This window comes from Cydia pomonella, chromosome 1, assembly GCF_033807575.1.
Source record: "Cydia pomonella isolate Wapato2018A chromosome 1, ilCydPomo1, whole genome shotgun sequence".
NCBI classification, from domain to species: Eukaryota; Metazoa; Arthropoda; class Insecta; order Lepidoptera; family Tortricidae; genus Cydia; species Cydia pomonella.
Genome location: NC_084703.1, coordinates 40901614 through 40925505, shown reverse-complemented (window position 1 = coordinate 40925505; position 23892 = coordinate 40901614). Strand labels below are relative to the sequence as shown.

Below are 23892 nucleotides of genomic sequence, written 5' to 3'. Positions count from 1 at the left end.
AAATGCTTGATTTGTTAAAGAAAAATCACTATATGTATGCCTTTCATATTTGAAGAGTTCCCTCGATTCCTCATGGACCCCATCGTCAGAACTCGAACTTGACAAAAAATTGTTTTAGAAATTTAATTTACTTAACAAACACAGCGAAGAGGAGAAATCGCCAAACGTGTACTATGCGTCGTTGAAGAGTTCCATTCTGATCATCGCCAGCAGTTCCACTTCATCAAATGTCAATTTTTTAAATGTAAATGCTTGATTTTTTACAGAAAATACAAAAATCACTATATGTATGCCTTTCACATTTGAAGAGTTCCCTCGATTCCTCATGGATCCCATCATCAGAACTGAGTTTTGACAAAAACGGGACCAATCTGTATATATATAAATTCAAACAAAAAATTTTTTTCAAAATCGGTTCAGAAATGACGGAGTTATGGAGTAACAAACATTAAAAAAAAAAGTACAACCGAATTGATAACCTCTTCTTTTGAAATCTTGAAGTCGGTTAAAAATTAAATATGGCGCTAGTGAACGCTAACTGCATATTTAGGTTACACCACGCTCTTGAATATCAGTATAACTAATTACAATTTCTCACACCGAACCGAAGATAAGGAAGGAAAGGAGAACAGTAAATTAATATGGAAATAATGTGTGAGAGCAGAGTACCTACATTGTTACACCTAGAACCTTATTTAAAGTTATTTTCCGGAATTGGTTCCTTATCCATTAATGGAGTGTTTACGTTGCCCTTAAGTAGCTAGTACGAAAAAGTCGTAATTTACTGTTTATTATTTTGCGAATAAGGTCAGACCACGATAAGTTGGCAGCGAATTTAACAGCCCAGACAGTGCAAAGTGTTATTTTAAACGTCAAATTTCTATGTAATTTACTTAACACTTGCACAGGTTGCCAACTTAGCTTGGTTTGTCTCTATAGTATTTTTCCTTTTAGTTGTGACACTTGTGACTAAAGTTGTATAGCGTTTAATTCCAAGTTGTTACTAGTAGTATGTACTGGGATTTTTGTTCCCCAACTTTTATCACTGGTAACTTAACTAATGGGGGAAAAAACCCAATCGTTAATAACCCAGAAATTTCGTTAAGTATCTGTCTCTCTATCTTGCAAATTCGCACCACAGAGAGAACAAGAGTGATATTAGAATTTCGCGGCAGGCCCTGTGCAGAGTTAGCTTGGGCCGACTTTAGCAAGCCACTTCGTAGGTATCATAAGAGATAAAAAATACCCACGCATTACGTTCTTACATAGTTTGTTGACACGTTACAGTGTAACATTAAGCTCCGCGGCCTTATCTGATCGCGCTGTAACATTGCGTCTATGATGAAACAAACTTATTATGGAGCCCAACTCTGAATTTAATTTCTTTTTTCAGAAAATAGTGTACGCAATCAGCGTGAGTTGTTAAAAATCTTGTCGAGGTAATCTGAGACTGAAATGGTGCCTTTCACCGGAGTTAAACGCTCTAAACTTTAGAGCGTTTAACTCCGGTGACTTTAGAGTCTAAAGTAACGTAAAGTAAAACGAGGAAAGTAAAATACCTACATGTGCATTTAAAAACACGGCTAAGTATAAACTTCAGTAGTATTTCTTGACGGTATTTTCAGTTAACAATTTTGGTAAAAATATCGTTATTTATGGAATGGCGAGTTAATTATCTGAATGGAAATTGTACCTACAGTGTAATAGGCAGAGCGCCGGGGTGGAGGGGTTGAATCACTTAACACAGTATACAGGTTAACAGATGTATTGTCTCCCAGCTTCTACACTTGAATCCCCAAATACTTGCTATTCTATCATTATATATATATTTATTGTACGTGACAGAAGAGGAAATCCCTTATCGAGTGGAGGCGCAAGATCTACATTAAATGTGCTGATCACTCAATATGCACTGACGTGCCAATATGAGTGTCTGCCTATCGCACCTCCCCTGAAAAGGTAGGGGTTCCCTCCCCTGAAAAGAACACTATTGGTAATACAACTTTACTCTATTCTTATGTACTAAATAAGACCCTATTATGTATTTTATTTTACATGGTCCTAAATATAGGTCATTTAATTTATTGTAACATTCATTCTTAATTAATACTAAATCACCTTAAAATTAACAATGCTTGAATTACAATTTCCTTTTAAAATTAAATTATTTTTAACACAACCATTGCATTTCACAAGTAATATTTCACATTTAAAAGTTTACAACATACTTATATCGTGTTTTATCCAAGTCCCACTAATCTAAAAGTTCCTCCTCAACAGATGCTGTAGCTGTGATAGGTAGTTATAAATTATAACCATAAAATTATTACTTTCCGTTTGCTAACTTCTGCTCCTGACAATCTTTACATCGTTTTACATAATTCAGTTTTCCCAATAATACTCGTACCTCTTCTGGATACCGTTAATCATTCTAGTTCTACCAGCATATCCACTAGTTAGTAACAGTAATAATCCTTTAAATCATTTCCCGATCGGTAAGTTCGTTTATAAGTAAAAACTAAATAGTTCCTACATAACCTAGGTAATTCATCGTGTCCCGCGCGAAAGACATTAATTAATCAACATTGTAACATCCTTTTTACTTGTGCTCATTTTAATATAGAACAACTCTACTATATTTAAACTTTTCCACAAAGAGCCATAGATAATCCTAATGTCTACTTTGGGACCTTTCCATACCATGATCAAGTCTCGTAACGATACGTCTATGCGTGCCTTCGTTCATGGAGAATCTTGATTCATATAAATTGTAGAGTTCACACAACAGCATTATCAGTATCATATTTTAAACTTCTGCACTGTATAACCAAGTCTCGTAACGATACGTCTAAGCGTGCCTTCGTTAATAGAGAATCTTGATTTATGCAAATTACGTAAACAACATCATCAGTGTCATTTTTACCGGGTCGTTCCAAATATTCTATCCATCTTATCATTATTTACTCGACCAAATTATTAATTCTGTAACTTCCTGCGTCATTTTCATGATATCTACTACTCTAGGCTGGGTAAGCTCCAAAGACGTAGTATCATAGTGTCGTGTCCAGTTTATTTGTTTAAGTATAATCCGTTAGATTCCTCAACCAGTAATCCTTATCTATTTATAATCCGTAAAAAAACAAAACTTGATAATTCTCTTTCTAAACAAGTTACATCTATGTGATAACTAGTATTATAATACCAAATATTTACATAATCTTCGTTAGACACGAAAAAAAAAAACACAAATTCATTACATACACATGTCATCCACCTAAATCACGTGCTGACTAACATTGACATTACACTATCCGTCTAACGTACAGAAACTATATGATTTCTGCCTACTCGCGAAAACACCCGTCCTCGACCTTGCTGACTCGCACTAATCGCACCGCGATTATAGTTTGAGTGTGCAAAAATAAATTCGATACAATCATTTTTAGAATGCAAAGAAAGAGGCATCTCTAAATAAACATCGGTAATTTTCGATACTCGTACCGTATCCGACCTTAATAAATTAAAAATCCCCGATTTGCTAATCGCCGAGAATATCCGCTCACCTCAACATCAAAATCCACAGCTGCAACTTCTTTTCCTTACAATATTGCTCTACTAAGGACTCCAACTTTTAACACTTGGCCCCCCTAATAACTTATCTAGACTACTCATTAAACAAAATAAACACATATATAAGACATGAATATTAAAAAAAAACTAATCATAAACATATCACCTAAACATTTTCACGAAGAATCGCTCGCCGTACCGCTTGACACTCCAGCACCCGGCAGCAATGCGTAACCAGACGCGTAGCCGCCGACATCCCGAACCTCCGACAAATCCAAACCCGCCGAAGCCAATGAAGCAATACTGATACTGGCAGCGGTTACCATAACATTTTCCTTCGTTTATCACTATGATCTCATTCTCCGTTTCAGACCACCCATCTTGGTACGTTGATTACCCAAATTAACAAAACAATAAATCACTGGGTAAGCTCGACGCCGCCGACTCGTCCTCAAAGTCCTCTTCATTGTCGTCGTCCATGATGATTTTATATCCGCAGTATCCTCACACAGAATTCGTGTCCTGTCACGGTCGCCATGTAATAGGCAGAGCGCCGGGGTGGAGGGGTTGAATCACTTAACACAGTATACAGGTTAACAGATGTATTGTCTCCCAGCTTCTACACTTGAATCCCCAAATACTTGCTATTCTATCATTATATATATATTTATTGTACGTGACAGAAGAGGAAATCCCTTATCGAGTGGAGGCGCAAGATCTACATTAAATGTGCTGATCACTCAATATGCACTGACGTGCCAATATGAGTGTCTGCCTATCGCAACAGCTAATCCATTTAAAACCAAAAAAAAATTGTAAAATGAAATACTCTCCTGAGACCCAGAATCAGAGTTCAGAACAGATTATGGAATGGTACCCATATTGTGTTAATGCTGGTGTTAATAAGTTAAATTATTAGCAAAAACAAGTAATATACCTACTCCAGCGAATGAAAAAAACAATGTGGCAATAACATGGCAGGAGCTAATTTTTTTGTATATAACTCACAGTATATAACTCGGGCCGGGCATAAATGTCCCATTTTATCCTCCATCTATATACATATGTACACCATACTAAATATATGGTGTACCAAACTATTTGGCTACTTTGGTTGCTACAAAGTATTTGACGCTGACTGAACTTGTACAAAACTTACATTGCAGTATCTGTTGGTATACTTAAAATAACAGTCACAGCAGAGTCGATCAACTTGCTTGAACGACTTCTGAGGATGCAAATTACTTAATGAAAATGCAGCAAATCGGCTGAAGAACCTGGATATATTATATTTTTTAAATTTATAGAGCGACTTAGATTTGTTATCTGATTACAGAAGTAATTTAATAATTCAACTTGTTATTATTTTAACAACACAAAACCTTGTTGAATATTAGAGAAGAACTAGTAGAAAACATTTGTATTAAGTGTTTGTAGTCACCCTGTACACTTACTCCGCTTTTAATTTTAATTAATTACTGTATGCACCTACTTAATAGGTTACAACGTCCTTGTGTCACTTCGTCACGTTAGGCCACCTACTAGGAAATTAATGTAATGAGTAACAAAAGTTCCTAGTAACAAACTGGGAAAAAAATGTTTTAAGTAATTATGTAAGTACTATAGATACTTTTTGATAGAAAAACTACAACCGTCATGTGTAGATTTTAAATTAAAATGGACGTTTCTCATAAATACGTATTAGAATTTTAATTGTATACATTTCCATCCCATTGGTCGTCTATAACCAAAGAGGTACCAAGTACCTAACTATAGGGTAAAGGCACCTATTACCGTGGTAGTTAAGGAACTTTTCAAAAGAGATCCAAAAATTAAGGGTATCAATGCTGTCTAACAGCCACGAATTTTTTTTTTTCATCAGAGCATTTAATGAACTTTCCGTTTCACACGTTTTTGGATTCATTTTGGGTTATTATATGTATTAAAATATTTTTTGAAGCCAAAATGACCAAATATTCTATTACCGTGGCAAGGGACAGGCTGTGATTCTATTATCGCGAATTGAGCTTTCATTACCGAGGGTACAATTGGCATGATTTTTCTGCACTCGTTAATAGAAACCAAACTCAAAATTCGAAACCTAACACCGAGGGTTAAAACAATAATAACGACGTGGGTTCTGTATATTATTTTTGTGTCATTAAGTTTAATAATGACACAAAAATAAAAAATAAAACTATAGGAGTATGTTTAAAAATAAGAGATATTTTCGAAGAGATTATAATTACACTTTGGCACAATCAAATACTATTAAATAGTTAACTTACCAAGTACCCACGAGTACCTGTATAACAAGTTATAAGTTGAATGTTTTACATGTAAAACAACAAAAATTATTGTTAGTAAAGTTTTACTAAGGACGTATGTGACAAATAGGCCTGCCTGTTATTAAATAAAGTAATTTTTAAATGCTATAAAGATTGATAAGAGTTTGTCTTACTGACATAATTAGCTGCACAAAAAAAACAAGTAAGTAACATTTTCTCATAAGGCACAGCGTAAATTATAGTCGAAATTTTATAAGCTGGACGTTTACCACCTGAGTGAAAGTTTACCACAGTGAAATGGTAAACGTCCACATTATAAAATTTCGACTATATATAAAAACATGAAAATTTTTAATTCTAATATTTTTGATAAGGTAATTAAGTTAAATAAAGTCTCTCACATATTATGTTATAATTTACCCGTTTATAACTAACAAATCACAGTACTTTTCTTATTGCTGATTCTTATAGCTAAAAAAAATCATGTCTGAGATTTTGGACTACTGTATAAATAAAATTATATAAAAAAAAAATCGGAATTGTCCGGCAGTTGGGTACCATTCCTTGTCTGTCAGAGTAATAACTGAATCAGAAAACAGAAGAATTTAAATATGATAATGATAACTGAAGTCTAAATTTTATCAACGAAATCTGTACTTGCGGTACCCTAAATGCGATATTTCAATACAATACCAAATAGTCACTCGGTAATAGATAACTCTTTAAGAGCCTATTACCGACCCATTCGATATTTCTCTGGGTCGGTAATAGATTTCTATACATTCTATTACCGAGGGTAATCTGATCATACCATCGGTAATAGGCTTAATTTGGAGTTTAATTAAACCTAATTCCGACCCATAAAAAGAATAAAATACAGATGTTTTTTCAAATCAAATCAAACACGTATATTACAAGCTTCTTGTAAAGACAAAATCACATAACTGGCAAGTAAATTTTAGGTTTTAACTCAAAATAAAAAAAAGTTGACAGATTAAGGGTTCCCATAGAAACAAGGAAATCGGTGCTGAAGTTTTTGTTAAAAATTAAGGGTTAGTTGAATACTTTCCATACCACGGAAATAGCTCTTTAATAGCGTGAATAGATCAAGATTGGAATAAATAAAAGAAATTATAAAATTGATAATTTGTACCAAAACTAAAGAGTAAATAACAAAACTACCACTTTTTCTATTAACGTGGCATACCACGGAATTACTTACCACAGAAGTAATTGGCGCCTATCACCGCTGTATTTTATTTTCAATTTTAAACGTATTTCGCGGTCAAAAACTAAGTTAAAAGTAATTCAAAATCGTGTAGAAAACAATACACAACCTCTTAAAAGGCATTGCACTAGTTTATTTGCCATAACTATTACGTAAAACACTAAGTAAGATTGGAGTGCACTTACCTGTGGAGTCACGCGTCTGTGTGGAACAACCGGTTCTTGCGCCGCCGTCGCACAAACTGACGAATCGCGAGTTTTTTGTTACACTCACACAAATGCACACTAATGGGCACGATAGACCAATGAATGAGCTTGTTTTGTGTATGCTTTATTTCTTAGAGAATAGATCTGTTTGCTTGCAAAATGCGTATTTGTAAACACCGCGGTGTTAGACGTCGATTTTGATACCCGCGTTAATAGGCGCCGTTACCCTATTCAGCGCCGGTGCGAAACACTGCAATTGAAAAAAAACACATCTTTATTTTAGGCATTCTGTAGCCAGATATTAATAGTGAAATCGGAATCCGTAATGATTCTACCACACAGGTTAATAGATAAGGAGTAATTACCACCGCATTTGTTGGGATTAGAGCTAATCGAATATTAGGTTTTATTATCAAGTATAAGTCTAATACTTTAATATAAAATCTTTGTTGGCGTGAAATGTTTAAGAATGAAGATGTCGTCATCATCACCTAACTCCGAATTTCGAAAGACGACCACCCACACTGAAGACCTCTCTTTAGGATCTTCCAAACGGCCGACTATGGCTCGAGCTTATCCCTCGGTTTCTCGCAATTATGTATACTACGTCTGCCTTTATCAGTGTCATGAACTGACATGTTCGCTAACGTCGCGTAATTTTCTACATCTCTCTCGCACTAATATGGCAGTACAAGCGAGATGCATAGAAATTAAGTTACGCTCACATTCGAGGTAAGGCGTTCAGTACAGGTGTTCATCCAATCATGTTGAGAGCTTGTTACAAAATTGGAAAATATGACTTAGATAGCGGCGCAGCCACACTTTTGGTATACTATTGACCTATTGACAAACTCTTAGTCATTTTTTTTAATGTTACAAGTACCTACCAGATATAGAATATTTAATCTGTGAGGTGCCTATAAATCGTCCATTGTTAAATCTATTAATGCAGCACTTGTTAAAACTTATCGTTCCATAAGTAGCTACCAATTTTTACGATACCTAAGTATGACGTTATAAATTCATTAGGTTGATATAGTCGGTATTACTCATTAATCAGAGAAGTTTAGTCCACTAGCTACTTAGCAAGAAAATGAAGGTATCGTCTTATTGTTGGTAGGTATTCCTTTTGTATAAATACCTTTCTGTGAAGATTTCGCTTATGGGAAATTTAATGGGTCCTTTAGGAACAAAGACTTCGGCGTCTAGTCATCGGGATGCAAATTCAGTTTAATTTTCAGATCTGTTTGTGCTATTTAAATTAGACACTTATTTAATGCAATTAGTTGATCACTAGTTGCTCTGAACCGTGTGGTAAACCTTGCGAACCCCGTTGCTTCGGTCGACAAATGCAAGTAGAACAGCCAGACAGGCGAACAATTTTTGGTCAAACTAAAACGGATGCTTCGCGCTCACTTCGACATTTATAATCCTAAGTCCATTTGATTTGTATTCGTCTCATACTTGGAAATTTTTTAGCATCTAATTATAAAAAAATTCTATCTACTGACATGACACGCATAGTTTTTTAACATCTAATTATAAACTTTTTCTAGCTACTACTAAACAGTACACCACACGACAGGACACAAGTCCCTCCTCTCATAACAAACTATGTGCAGGTGCCATTCGAAAATTGATTCCATTGTTCGGTTGTGAGAATTTATTTCAATATAATTCCATAAACCATCACGTAAAGTAGCATATAGTACGGTGGACACAATATATGCAAAGTACACACCCTCTGTCATTGCATACATACAGAAGGGTTTGTTACATGGATATATAATAATACGATAATGTTATAAATACATAACTCTACTTTATAAATACTGATTCGTATTGTTTCATCGTGCAAACATGCCGTGGTATTTGTAAACTTTATACTTTCAATACTTCCTGGGATGATGTAGACTTGTAGAGCTGTGTTTAGAAACAAATGAAACAACCATTGAAATGTACATAATGAAATATTTTTTTCACCACACCAACTGGTAAAGCCCCTCTTGATTGTTCAAAAACTAATGAGAAAGTTGCATTTTATCCACATGTGGGGCAAAGTAATCAGATGCAAATTTTGAGTTGTTTTCTTGTGCTACCTAGTAGAATTGACTTTTAAATGAAAAAGATTTGGTTTGTTTTTTTTTGGTATTTCATAGTTAGTAATTTTCTCGCGTTGGTGTGGTGAAAATTTTTGTGTTTCACTCGGAGGCAAAGTTTTTTTAACCCTCGCTACGCTCGTGGTTCAATTTTGGAATCTTTCGCTTGCTCGGTTATCAATATTAGCACGAGCGGTTTAACAACAACTTTGCCCCCTTGTAAAACAAATAACTATTATGTCTCCCTGCGCAATGACGATAATATGTAATATCAGATAGAGTAAAATAGGTACTTAAATACCTATAGAATCCTGTCTGTCTATCACAGCCAGTTTGTTGCGAAACTGTTGGAACGAGTTGAAATTTGGTAGGTACAGTCAGCGTCAAATACTTTGTAGCAACCAATGTAGCCAAATAGTTCGGTACACCATACTAAATATATGGTAAAGTCAGCGTCAAATACTTAGTAGCAACCAAAGCAGCCAAATAGTTCGGTACACCATATATTTAGTATGGTGTACCGAACTAATTGGCCACTTTGACTGCTACTAACTATTTGACGCTGACTTTGTACCTACACATATGTAAGTCGGTGACCCAGAGACGGACATGTAACGTAAAAATATTATACAGATTGTTTATTCACGTGCAATAATTTACGGAGTGAATATATAGGTCATACTGAGCAACTTTTACTATGGGACCAAACCCGAAATCGCAAAAAAGTTGTCTGTTTCATACATTTTGTCTCGGACCTTGACATTTTCTATGGGAGAGTTTTTTTTTTTTGCGATTTCGGGGTTGGTCCGATAGTGAAAATTGCTCAGTGTGACCTATATATTCAGCTCGTATATTATTGCATGTGACTAAATAAACAACCTGTATTTTTAAGCAACAAATGAAAGGCACTCATTCTAATTTATTGGCGCTCTCACTTCTTCAGAGCGCCTATATTTCCAGCACTTACTTTTCATTTCGAATACGAAGAAAAAGAAATATATGTAGGTACTTATGGATATTTAACAAAACAAGGCTAAATAAAGTTTTACAGTATTTCATGACTGGTACTTTGAAATTTCTAAAAATAATTGAAGGTTAAGGATTGTTATTTATGGAACCGGGAGAAATTATACAACAAATCCATTTATATAAAAATAGCGGTGTTTTTCTCTCTTTTAACTTTAACGTCGTATTTAAATCTAGAAAGTATGAGTATGTAATGTAATAGTATTTTATGCAACAGTTGTATAAGAAGGGTCAAAAAAGGCGAGTGGCGTGAGTTACAATGTGAGCCGGAGCCGAAGGCGTAGGCGAACATTGTAAAGGAATACGCCACGAGAATTTTTTGACCTACTTATACAACGTTGCATACAATATTTTTCCTACGAGTCAACAAAAATAAATCTTAATTTAGGTAAACAAATTACAGCAAAAGTATATAGCCAAGACGCGCGAGCATACCTTGTTCCGCGCCCGGCCCGCCCCGGGCCGCGGCCGGCCGGTCGGCGACACCTCCTCGTAACTCATGAGGCCCTGGTACTTGCTACTTGCTAAATTAATTTTTTGGACAGTTTTTTCTCAATTTTGGCCACCGTAGCCTACGGAGACTAACAAGCAACGCTAAGCGGTCTTCGTAGTCTATGGGTGTTGCTATATTACGGGTGTCACATGCGTGTTTCTGACTTATGAAGTAATTATTTTTACTATGCAACCAAATGAATATTTTGTAAGTTAGCAGCAATGCACTTAGTTTAAAACTGTATTCGTTTTGGTTTTGTTAGGTTGGTAGCCATTAATCGCAGTAACGTTATAGCTTATAAAAGCACAAGAGCTTTTATGAGGAATAGACAATATAGACTTTTCTTGAAATCTTTTAGGTATGTTCTTATATTCGTGTTAATGAATGCATAAATGACAGATAACAGTAGAGGAGTAGGAAAATTGATTAACCACCTGCATAGTCAATGGAGATGCAGTTCACAGAGGTCACAGCCAGCAGGGTACAGCCAGGGTAACGGCCCAGGATACGAGCAAAGCTCCTTGTTGTCTGGGCGTTGAACCCTTTGGATCCCCGGGACTACGCCGGTAAACGTACTAAGTACTAATGCGATGTAATGCATTTTAAAAGTTTTTTCGATTTTTACGTTCTTTGCGGACGTATGACATATGTAAGAACAGTGGAATCCGTTTATAATGATTTATGACCAACCGCTTACTATGACGTAATTACTGTGCGAAGTTTAGTTTTTAAGTATATAAAATTAGTGCGAAAATTAGCATATTACGTTACTGTGTCTAACATTTAAAGGGCCATATGTACTTACTGTAAAACATTGTACGATACATGTGCGAATAGGTAATTCGCAACTCGTCTCGATTTAAAACACTCCCTTCGATTGTGTTTTAATTTATCGCCACTCGTTTCGAATTTCCTATTTCGCGCACTTGTATCGTAATGTACTATTGTAACATATTCGGATAAGACGTTTTCGCTTATAGTGACATATCGCTTTTCTTGAAACTATGACCGCTGATTTTCGCGGCCCCATGTCTTTCCCTGCGAGGACGTTTGGTGCATGCGTGGTCGCGTGGCGCGTGTAAGTTGATTGAGTTTTGATTCTCAGTGACAAGTTAGGTGCACGGTTACTAAAACTCACGTCTCCCAAAGGAATTTAAAGATAAAGATAGTTTATTTGCGGATTTTAAAGATAGTTTATTACCGTTGCGGCACACGCTCTTCATGCTAAACTCCATGCTTAGCTCGGCTCCGTATTGCGATTTGTTCACTTCAGGGATGGCGAGCTTAATTAATGAATGTAAGAGAATATTTGAGAGGAGTGAATGTGGTAATTATATATAGTGACTGAGTTTGCGACGCTATGGTGTTAGCTGAAGTTGCAAATGTAATTTAAACGAATAAAAATTAAATAAAATAAAATAAAAAATTCGAGTAGGCATAATTACAATGCGCTTATGAACGACGAATAAAAGCTACACCGGCTCTAACCGGGAGAGATCCCAATATGGGACTAGCCAGGAACTCGGCGAGACACATCTTTTCAAAACATTACATTTCTTACTTCATTTCTCTATGTAGCTTTCCTAACTCCTGGAAAAACGCTGACATTATTCCCCTTCCAAAAAAGTCCAACCATTCTTCCTTCTCTGATTTTAGACCTATATACATTCTTCCATTTCCCTCAAAGGTTTTAGAGCGGCTTGTACAGTTGCAATAAACTTTTTTCAAAATACCAAGGGTTTCGTTCCGGTCACAGCACGGGGAAATTTTACATTAACTCTTTCAGTTTTCGCGCTGTCCATGTCCGGCTGTGGAATGCTCTGCCCATAGATATCAAACGTGCTAAATCGCGCCCTATTTTTCAAAACCGATTAAAAGATCATTACTTGTTTCTTTCATAAATGTAGTTGTTATTTTTGAAACTTTTTATTATTGCTTTTACGGATACTTATGCATTTTGTTCCTAACAACCGAAACCCGGAACACCCTAACTTAATTATTAAAATAATAATATAACCTAAACCTATAAATATTTATGCACTGAATTCACACATGTTTCAAAGTTAAAACATATAAAAATTTAAACTTCGCATAATATTTTTTTTATTATGAAAACGTACTGATACTTATTACCAATCCTAAATTTTGAATTTCTAAATGTCTATAGTACAAGGGTTTTGACTAAAACATACAATATTTTTATAACTGTTTGGTGTCTTTGTAATTCTTAACTCTTTGTGACACACGCCTAATTAAGTCACAAGTTTTTTTGATTGTGGGAAAATAAACATGGAATTTGGTCATACGTCAGATGAGGTCAGGAAAATGGTGGAAAGTGACTTTCGTATGCGAATTAAACATAACATGTGGTAAAACTATCAAATATATAGGCAACCTAACTGATTCATGTTCTATAAGTTGTATACTTTCCATTGGAACTTAGATAACTTAGTTCGTTTTTTTTTTTTTAATTATTAAAAATACCCTTGACAGTATTTCTTTAGGCAACCCTATTTATATATATTCAGGAACATATTTTATTTCATATTTAGTTTCACCCGGTAGGCGCATCAGTGAACATCAGCCTTATGGAGTGTGGAATAAAGAGGAGTGGCATCTCTTATGGTAGAACTGTTGCTACGCTGTATGTTGTATGTTGAACAGCTATACATAATAGTTCCAAATTTCTCCAGAGTAGCGCTAGAGTAGCTAAGAACCTAGGCGTTATTGACGGAGTGAATTGCGCTGTCTATGATTTGATTTTTTTGTTCTAGTACTCTAGGTATTGTAGCGCCACCTATTTAAAGTTTTTTGATGACACTTCTTGGTACATGGAGATTTCGTTCCTTATCTCCACCTTCCGTAATCAGCCTTATTACCCTAGACCAACCTTAGACCACAGATTATAAAGTCTGACCAGTAATATATGATCATGCGCCATATTGCGGAATTTCATTGGAACTAAATTTTTCATACTAAACTGAACTGTCACCCTATACATAAGACTAACAGCGCCCTCTGAAGATACTGAAGTTCGACTAAAAAATGTCTTAAAACAATATAGGCAACCTAACTGATTCATGTTCTATAATTTCATGTTTTATAATTCTATAATTCATGTTCATATATTTCAGGTCGGACTTTATAATAGTTCTTAAGAACTATACTACTATACGGGACATGACACATTGCGTCTGGTTCGCATCGCTCCGACGTGCTCACTATAATACGACGCACATAGCGTTGTCTCGTTCAAACTTCGGAGCGACGTGCGAATCGGGCGTAGTATGCCATACTCCTACCGGGGCTTTAGGGTGCAACAGGAGAAATGCTATAGGCTATACCGAAATAGCCATATATATGCTATATATGGCTATTTCAGTATAGACATATACAAAACAGTGAAAAATTGAAAAAGAATATTGATATGTTCCGAGGCGCCGGCTTGACGGGAGACTACCCCTGGCCACGGGAGCACTGGGGTGTCGAAAACTGGCGCGGCGCCAAGCACGCATCGTTCTACATGCTTATTTTCGCTTCGGCTTGCGATCGTAAGTAGTAGTGTATGATAAGCATTGTTTAAAGAGGATCTAAAAGCGATAATAATGTTTAATGAGTTAACTATTCAAAGCGTTGGTTTAACTACCAGCGGTAACATTAAGACAGTATAGACCGCGAGCCAGGAGCATATATGGTCAGTCATGGCCTCCCGGCTGATAGGTACTTTGGCAGATGATAGTTTGAAAGCTGTTTTAACCCTTTTCCAGGCACAGTACGATTTATCGATTTACTTTCAGAAAATGTGACTTGTCTTCAAATTAATCATCAAAGCGGGATTTATTTGAATATATTTGAATTTTTTGGGAAAACCTTGTAGATTGGTGCGGCCTGGAAAAGGATTAAATAAAAAAAAACCGTCAGCCGGTTGTATCGCGGTGGAAAGACCGTCATCAGCTATTCACATGAACATGTAAAAAATACGCGCCTTACCACTTTATGTCCACAAAGTATGCGTAATGTGTAAATTGCGTAAACCGTTAATTTATTTGAAATGCCTGATAGAATGCTACATACAAAGTTTCATGATTTTGTTATTACTACCATAAAAGCCATACTACATAAAAGGTAAAGCGCTTATTTTTTACATGTTCATGCGACCAGCAGACGTTCTTACCACCGCGATACAACTGGCTGACGATTTTACATTTAACTATCACCTGACAAAGTATCAAACGAGAGGCGACCACTAAATATTTTTTTAATTGTTCCGGTGGCTGCCATTAATTAACCCACCAACGGAGCGGCAGCTGACGTCCACGAGGGTGTATCATACATAGCCGTACGTTAACCACTACACGAGTTTTCACCCGGGAGGTGATTGGTTATGGAAATCTGCTCCTGGCTCGCGGTCTAGTAGGCAGTTTGTTAGTTTTTAGATAAGTAAGTAGGTAGCACTCATGGTGACAGGCGAATTAGAGTCGGACCGAGATAACTCGACATGGTATTTGCAATACTATGCCGTCATCATTTCTAAGAAAATGATCAAAACGACGATAATGAAACTATCTCACTTTATTTTATTCAAAGGCCGATCTCAATCGTTTTTTGCCAAGTTCTTAAATTTGTCCCGTTCCAGTTTCGTCACCTATAATTCTTCATTCGTCACTTTCGTGGGTCGTCCATATCATCTTTGTTGTTTGTCTGTTTCTTATTGCGGCTCATTTGGGTATTCGTCAACATGTTTGGGCATGTTCGATGTTAGTCTATGTTGTTTTTAGATTCACTCGTTATTTGTCCTGTTGTTTTTGATATTATTCTAAGTTGGTATTTTTCTTGTTTCGCCTCTTTTGGAATTTATATATTTCTTTGTTGGACACATTCTATATTAATAAAATAATCAATACCCTTTACAATGGAGCGGACCAGTCAGACGTCTATACTATACCTATAACCTATAGTAGCGTAATACAGGCGTAAAAAAAAACAAAACTTCTGACATAATTCACATAATCAAACAATAAAAAATCTTCTTCATCTGACGAGTAAGATCGTCGATACATCCTACGAAGACATCTGACGCCAGGGATGCCATGATTTCAACGAATGAGATTTCACTTATAAAACGATTATGCTTAAGCGACGCGTACGTGACGCTTGGTGCCCAGAACTCTACGCGTCTCATAGGTACATACTCGTAACGTTTTTACGATAGGTACGCTTACGCTGTCGCCTCGTGTGCTGAGAGCCTTAGATCTACGGGACATCGCGCCGCACCACTACACCAGACCTCCGGAGAGGTGGACTCGGGACTTGCCCCGAGCCCTCCTACACCAGTAACAGAGCAAGCACAACACACATCGGATACAGCCTCACCAGCACGCCGCACACGCAAGCTAAGCCACCGGTCGCCTTCACCGCGACCCCGAAACCTGGTCCCGCTCAAACGGTATCACCAGGGTAGGGGTCGTGGGGTTGGGAAACGATCCGTAGCGAAGAGCTGGCCCACACACCAGCAGCACACACCGTCCGACCGCGACCCGCGACAGCCGCCGCAGCCGGAAGCTGGCTCTCATACCCGTTAGGAGAGTATCGAACGACATCCAGTCCAGTGAGGGCCTTAGTGCGGCTCCTAAGCTCGATTTAGTAGTATGGAGGTATGGTCCCATCCGGCAGAAAGCACGAAACTTGGCATGCATATAGCTTTTGCGTTTATAAGAATAAAAGAAGTAGAAACAGTACGCCGAGACGTAATTTTGTACCCCTCCCCCACTTTTATATCCCCATTTATAGTTTTTATATATTTTTACGAAAACTGTGAAAGCTACAATAAAAATAAATGTCTAGGATAAGTATATTTTCCATAAAATTCTCCACAATATTGTCTTTGAAAGTTAATAGTTAAGACATAGTTTTCAAATTATGCTTATTTCTCCTTATAATATAATATCACAATTTTTGTAATTTATGCAATAACAAGGGTTATTGGGATTTTTTTTTTCCAGTAGTTACCACCAAAATTTGGCTAGCGTTCAATACTAATAACAACAGTATAAATATAGTGCTTTAATCAATAATGAATTAAAAGTCGAATTAATTATAAGTTAATTAGTTATTCGTTTAATTATAAGCCGATTACTGTTTCAGTTAACTGCCTTAAAAGTGATAAAAAAAAATCAGTCTTGCCTGATTTGTTTGTTCGTTCGTATGTATAATTGTGACGTTATTTAGTGAAAGTGACTTTATTGTCGATGGCGCTTACGCCATTATCAACAATGCTCCTATATACATACAACGCTGCGCTACGCAGTGTGGCGTAAGCGCCTTTGACAAAAGATCCAGGTTTCATAGATAACGTCACATTTAATTTAATTTACAATTAATAAGATACATGCTCACATGCAAACAACATTGATTGAATTGCTATCGGCGCGTAGCGATTAAAAGTTAACACGTAATATAACGCCATGCATGTTGTAGGACTGTTATTGCCAACTGCTGGGCGAGCTCCGACGACGTGTTGACCACTCAGACCAACCAGTATAAAAGCGTATCTCTGGCGCGCTCTCTTTATCAATGTCTCGGTCACGTTACTCTGTACTGCACGACAGCCCGTTCCGCCCGCGCTCGCGCGATGACAATTTCACTCTACTGTAGGTACTGGCTTACCAGTTGCCAATTCAATTTAAAATAAATAAGTTGTTTTGTAATATATTAGAATATATTTTATGCTATTCGTGCACTATATAAATAATGTATACCTACTCTACTTAATACTGTATACTATTACTACATGTATTCCTCTATGTAAGTGAATTTTAATATTTAAAAAAAATTATAGTTTGTTTTGGCTACGTAATTGTTAAAAAGTTATATTGAAACTACGTGTTTAAGCTAGTATTTTCATTAAGAAACCAAGCAAATGCATTAAAAAAGGTGCCATTTACTGAAGTAGAACTGCTAATGAAGACCAGAACGGAACTCTTCTACTGATGATGGGTTCCATGGGGAATTGAGGGAATTCAGATCCAGATTTGAAACGTACCCGAAGCGCGAAACTGTTGAGTGATTTCGACATAACACTAATCAGGATCGAGTCTTGCAAAATGCTGCGTCACTCATAACAAAAACGGAAAAATAACCTTAAAAAAAAGATCGACTTTAAAAAAAGATAAAATACAATATGTTGTAAAAAAGTATTCCTGTAGATGTAGGCTATACTATTACATTTCCTCAAATCTTCTTGTTCTAAAAAGTATCCTTTTAATATGCTCTAGTAACTAACTGATATGTATGAAGTCGGTGTCAAGCCAAATAAAGAGGGATTTTGCGAGTGAGTCATTTCATTATGTATATCTACGGACTCATGATCATGACAAAGATTAGCAAAGAAAATCAAGGCAAATATGTTATCAATGGTTAGCTGGAAGAGATTCCTTTTAGGGATAAGTTCGCCTTTGTACATAACATTTTTTTTTGTGTTGTTTTGTCTGTTTTATGACATATGTGGTGGGATAACTCAGTATAGGATTTCTAAATAAAAGCTATAAATCGATCATAATATTTTATTCGCATACAATAATTGATTATGATACATTTAGCGCAAAACGCGCATCTTTAGCGGCCGTCGAGCGAGCAAACGCTCGCTCGCCATTCGCTTCAAATTACATTACAATATTCATTTATATTGCAGCTTTATGTTGCAATAACCGTCACTACATATTCACTAGTCAGAAGTCTAGAGGCAGCATCTGTCAGTACGTGTCGGCGCGGGCGCCTTCGCACGGGGCCGCTGACCGTTCGCGTATATACTTAAATATAGCAGTCCAATAGACTATCCCTTGTCTCTTCATCAAATATATTTACATACAGACAAACGGCGCGGCAGGCTCGCCGACACCGAGCCCGGTCCGTGCGGCGTTCCGGGCGGCAGGCGGACCCACCATACACTTCCAAAGTACTCTAACAGATCGTTTTCTTGCAAGCCTCAATGCCCTTACACGGCTCAAATACAAATATAGATAGTCATTTGCAAGAAAGAAGGTACATAACGGTGTTTCTTTATAATAAGAACCTTCGGCATCCTACAACTGGATTGATGTAAAATTAGTGTAATATTCGTATTAACTATCATGCGATACATTCAACATTATATTACACATACAACAGGTAAGCGTAAACTAAGTCACTGACAGTTTATAATAGGAGATCAGGAGTAAATGGGTGCTCCGAGCGCTACGGCTGGCTCCTCACATTAATTAGCACAGAGATTGATTCGTCTTATTCCGTAACGCAGTTGTAGACATTAATCAACGTACTCTAAGGCAGTATCATAACGTGTAGTAGGATGTACACAACAATGGAAGAAAACGGTTGTAATTATTACAGGACTATCTAAATCTAGCTAGAAACAACACCGTTGCCCGGACCGGACGCATCTTATAAGCTCGGTTGTAATCGTGCCCATACACACAGCTTGCTACAAGTCTTGATATATTTTATCGAGACGCCACGCATGCAGATATGTTTTGTTAGACTAGAACGCGCCAAATAATGTGATCATTATCCATTTCTCTTGATATACATAAAGTCTTACGAACTTTTCTTAGGTTATTCTAGTGTCGGCATAATACACAATGACGGCATATGATTTTTAACTATGCGACCAAAATATCGTAAAACGTGTCAAAACTTGTAGAAAACGTACCGATATCCACTTATTAGAACCAAAGACCATGCTTCCACCTCCTGCGAAGCTAGCCGCTTGCATACAGTCTCCACTGGCGCCGTGGCCGCAGCTCAAGCATACGGCTCTCGGCGCCTCATAATGACGCAAGTGAACGTCTCTAATTACAACCAACACTTTTACTCAGAATTCGCTGCTTAAAACGATGGAGCTCTATGATTAGTAACATCCAGTTGCAGTAAGTATGCATTAAACCAATATTATATCTAAATCTTATTCGATTCTAACTCGTCTACTTTATTTTATCAACTGTATACGTTCTATGTGAGAAAGTTGAAACTAAATAACTAAAGGTATCATAACCAAGGTGTCTTAAACAGATGTAGCTCTATAGTGAGTCTCAAATAGCTGTTTTGATAAGAGGTGGTGTCGTTTCGATGAGTTGAGTCTGGGGTGTGTATCGCTATGTGGGGTAGTGGCGTCGGGACAGAGGGCCTACCGCGAACCACGTTCGATGTGTTGCGTCCCTGTCACACTTACGTTACGTACGAATTTACAAGTGCGAAAGAGAGACAACACGTCGAAAGTGGTTCGCGGTAGGCCCTCAGAGAGGGCCGCCGATGCTCGGGTATTTTTCTAACTTGTAGCAGCTATGGGTAAAGGAGCCCACTGATTACCAGTTCGCCGGAGGTTATCGGCCCGTGTTTTACGAATAACTGACGGGCCGATATCGTCCGGCGAACTGATAATCAGTGGGCCCCTTAATGATTAGGTATTTGTGTATAGTTCGTGTCATCCACGTTGACGCAGATTTGTCAAATCTAACCTTAAATAACATTACAATATGAGTCAAGGCGCGCGTCGTCGTGAATGACACGATCTATAAAGATATATAACACTAAGATATCATTTTTAATTTGCCGCTGTTTTTATGAATTGCTTTCTACGATGTCTGTTTCCGATGTCCGATGCTATACACAATGCATTCGCTTTTAAAATATATAATCGTAAAACAAAAACCCAACGATGTCGACCCCACCACACCACCACATCCAATTATCGACGAAATTATAGAATAGAACCAACTATAAGTGTGAATGCCGAAAATATATGACACGGTTTTAAACAAATCATTAATACAACCGCTCACGCAAATCAGTCGTGTTTAAATTTATTATTAAGCTAAATTCATAAATTGTAGTGGCAGTCAACTTACCACCAAACATTTTACATAATTTAGGTCATTGCCAAGATACTGATAATGCGTACATGATGAATAAAGTGTATTTAGAAATTAACCTATTTTATGCACAGGCACTTTTAGGATTGCTTCTTGATGTTTGTAAAAATCATTCTAGTGTATTGCTTTTTTTTTTTCAATCTAACATACAAAATGGTCAAAACAGTCGCCGCATTAACACGGCTGGCCGGTGCTACATTTCTGTTATTCATATCTTAACAGATGTACCAACTAAGCTACAAAATAGTTACAGCAAGGGTGTGCGATGTACGTGTACAGAGGGGTGAGGGGGGGGGGGGGTTTGGTGAGGTGCGTATTCAACAGATTATAAATGCGCCGTTTTCAATCAATAGGGTACTGACTGCCGGTTGTAAGGCGCTACTGCCATAAAGATTAGATTTAACCTTATAAACAACGGATCATATGGTTTATCCCTTGTTTGAAAACGTCACAAATATATTTAGCGTATGGTAAACTGACAACATGTTCTAATTACTCGGTGGATGAATGAAGCAGAGGGCACCCAACAGCCCCCCGTTAGTCTACTACAACATCGACTCCACACTGGCTATGTCACAAAATAAAATAGATGTAATTCGCACGATGTTCTTAATATGGCGTCTGTTAGCAATACCTCTGTCTTATATCAAAGATTGCTGCGAACTGATGATTGATTAAAAGAGTTGAGGATGATAAAGAGAGAGTTATGAGAATATTTGACTACTTAGTTCAATTAGATTTGACGGAGCGACCCCATTGAGGTATTGTTTAACAAGTCATGGTTGTCTCGTAGTGACTATACCTTCACGGCCACCAACTAGAGTCGAGTTAAATTTTAAAAACTATACAAAACATAATTATTACAAGCAAAATCAGTTCCATATCATAATCATTTAATTAATAAATTACTATAAATCATTATTGCTAATTCATAATTCCATTTAGATTTAATACAATTTTTACACACACAATTCGAAATTCAAATAGTCGGGATCAAATACAGAAGCTGCCAAAATGTCCATATCCCTCGGGAATCGGGACTGCGCCTCAACGCGCAGAATAGGTAATCCGAAGTATTTGAACAGCTTGACTGCCCCCTACTTTGAGGCCGGCGTCCACTAGCACCGGGGGATACTTTTTGTAAACAAACAGTAATTAAACTTAATATTATAAAGTAGCAATTTTAATGACTACGAAAATACTTAATTTTGGCGTGGATTGGACAGTTAGCACTAAAATTACGATAGTAACTCCACTACATTATCTTTCATTATTGTTCGTATAATGAGCGCCAGACACTAATGTTCAGCTGTCTGTAATTTTTTATTCAAAGACGTCATTTTATATTTACGTACATTTCGTGTGGAGATCAGTGCTTGCTACGTTGCCTACATAAGACCTAATGAAAACTCTAAGTATTATAATAATAGGTAGTGCACGGACATCATAACGAGGGAGTATTTGTATGTCATACGCAATGACACGATTGTATATGGATTAGATGTGATGGAATTCATTGCGAGTCAATCAACCAATGCAAGTTTTCGTATAAATAAACAGATCATGATTCATGATTGTCGGATGTTACTCTATTAACCGCTATTCACAAACCTTTGACATCAGACAGAGTATGCAGTCGATATAGTTATAAATATATAGACATAGTTTGATGAGAAATGAAATAGCTGCATTTTGAGGATTTTTGACACAGATATTTTAGGTAACTAATATTACACGTTAAAAGCACTTTGAAGCTCATGCTCGTAATTAAAACCATAGCATCTAGTATTCTACAAATCATAATAACACTGATTAATATATATTTTCAAATAAATCAATTAAAAGTCATAATTCTAAAAATTAGATTGCCTTCAATTATTAGTCATAATATCCAGTTCACAGGGAACTATTATAAAGTGTGAACAATCTACGAGCAGCGAACTCAGTATTATGTCAGTAATATAATTTGTCAACGCAGCCTTGTTCGGCCGGACTGGACCATTCAATAAATTCATTAAATTAAAATACAATAATGTCAATAATTAAAATAGTATGCCTAAGTGCATTGAGATTTGTATGAAAAAAAATCGTCTGCCAGTGTTTGCAGCTCACATAATCTTAATCTTGGATAATTTACGTTTAACTTATAGTACCGAAACTCGTCGTTCGGCGTGTTACTTGTTTGGGGAGAGGCGGGCGCCTCACTCGGCCTTCACCTCGGCGGCCGGCGCCTCCGCGGGCGGCGCCTCCGCCTCCTCGGGCGCCGCGGCCGGCTCGCCGGCCTCCGCGGGCCGCTCCATCACGCCGCCACCATCTGTACCCACATTATACTATGTATAATAGACATAAGCTGCCTACTTTTACCTTCATTCAAGTTTCGGACAAGTTACATTCACACATCAACATAGTTACATATGAGCAACATCATATCATTAATCAAATATTTCGAAAGTTAACGCATGTAATCAAAACCCCAAACGGATCAGTAGCAAGATTAGTAAGATTTGTAACGGTGTCTCCAAACGCGATTTTTTTATACATTACGATTGACATTGAATTTTTAAATATTATTTTATAAACCCTAATAAATTTCGCCATGTCCGTTCGCCATTCTCTAATACAGTTTCATTATGTTAGCTGTATGAGTAATACCGTTGAGCATTGGCACTTGCCAGTTTTAGAACGAAAATGTAAAAAAAAAACAATTCTGAGAAGCAATGTCGCTGATTTTCACACTTTAATTGTACAAATAATTTTAAGATTACTGCAGTTTGCTAAAGTATGTATCTTTACATACCTTTTTCAATATAAATGTTTTAAGTGATGGGCTATTAATCTCTAGACATTCAAAGTCTCAGATTGCAAGTCCTAAGGAAAAAATCATGGTCATCTAGTGTTTTAATTACTAATGCAAATTTGCTCTGTCCTATTTGGTTTTATCGCATTTGATATGAAGATTAGAGTCCTTAATTCAGGTGACAGGCACCATTTCATCATTCCTTGGAAAAAATTGAGTATACTAATACCAAAGAGAATTTGAAATAGAGGTGGAGTGTCAT

At 36.8% G+C, this 23892-nt stretch overlaps 1 protein-coding gene across 6 annotated transcripts in view; it reads right to left on the bottom strand.

Moving 5' to 3' along the window:
- Positions 1-18458: 18458 nt before the first annotated feature.
- The window catches only part of LOC133523468 (protein PRRC2C), a 29384-nt gene continuing 23950 nt past the window's right edge, over positions 18459-23892 (bottom strand). For 4 of the 6 annotated variants that reach the window (XM_061859078.1, XM_061859068.1, XM_061859115.1 and 1 more), the window contains exon 15: positions 18459-23147. In XM_061859078.1, the coding sequence (XP_061715062.1) occupies positions 23035-23147 (113 nt within the window). In that variant the 3' untranslated portion in view covers positions 18459-23034. Of the gene's footprint in view, positions 23164-23892 lie in introns of all 6 variants that reach the window. The other 2 variants (XM_061859107.1, XM_061859097.1) reach the window with 2 other exon arrangements.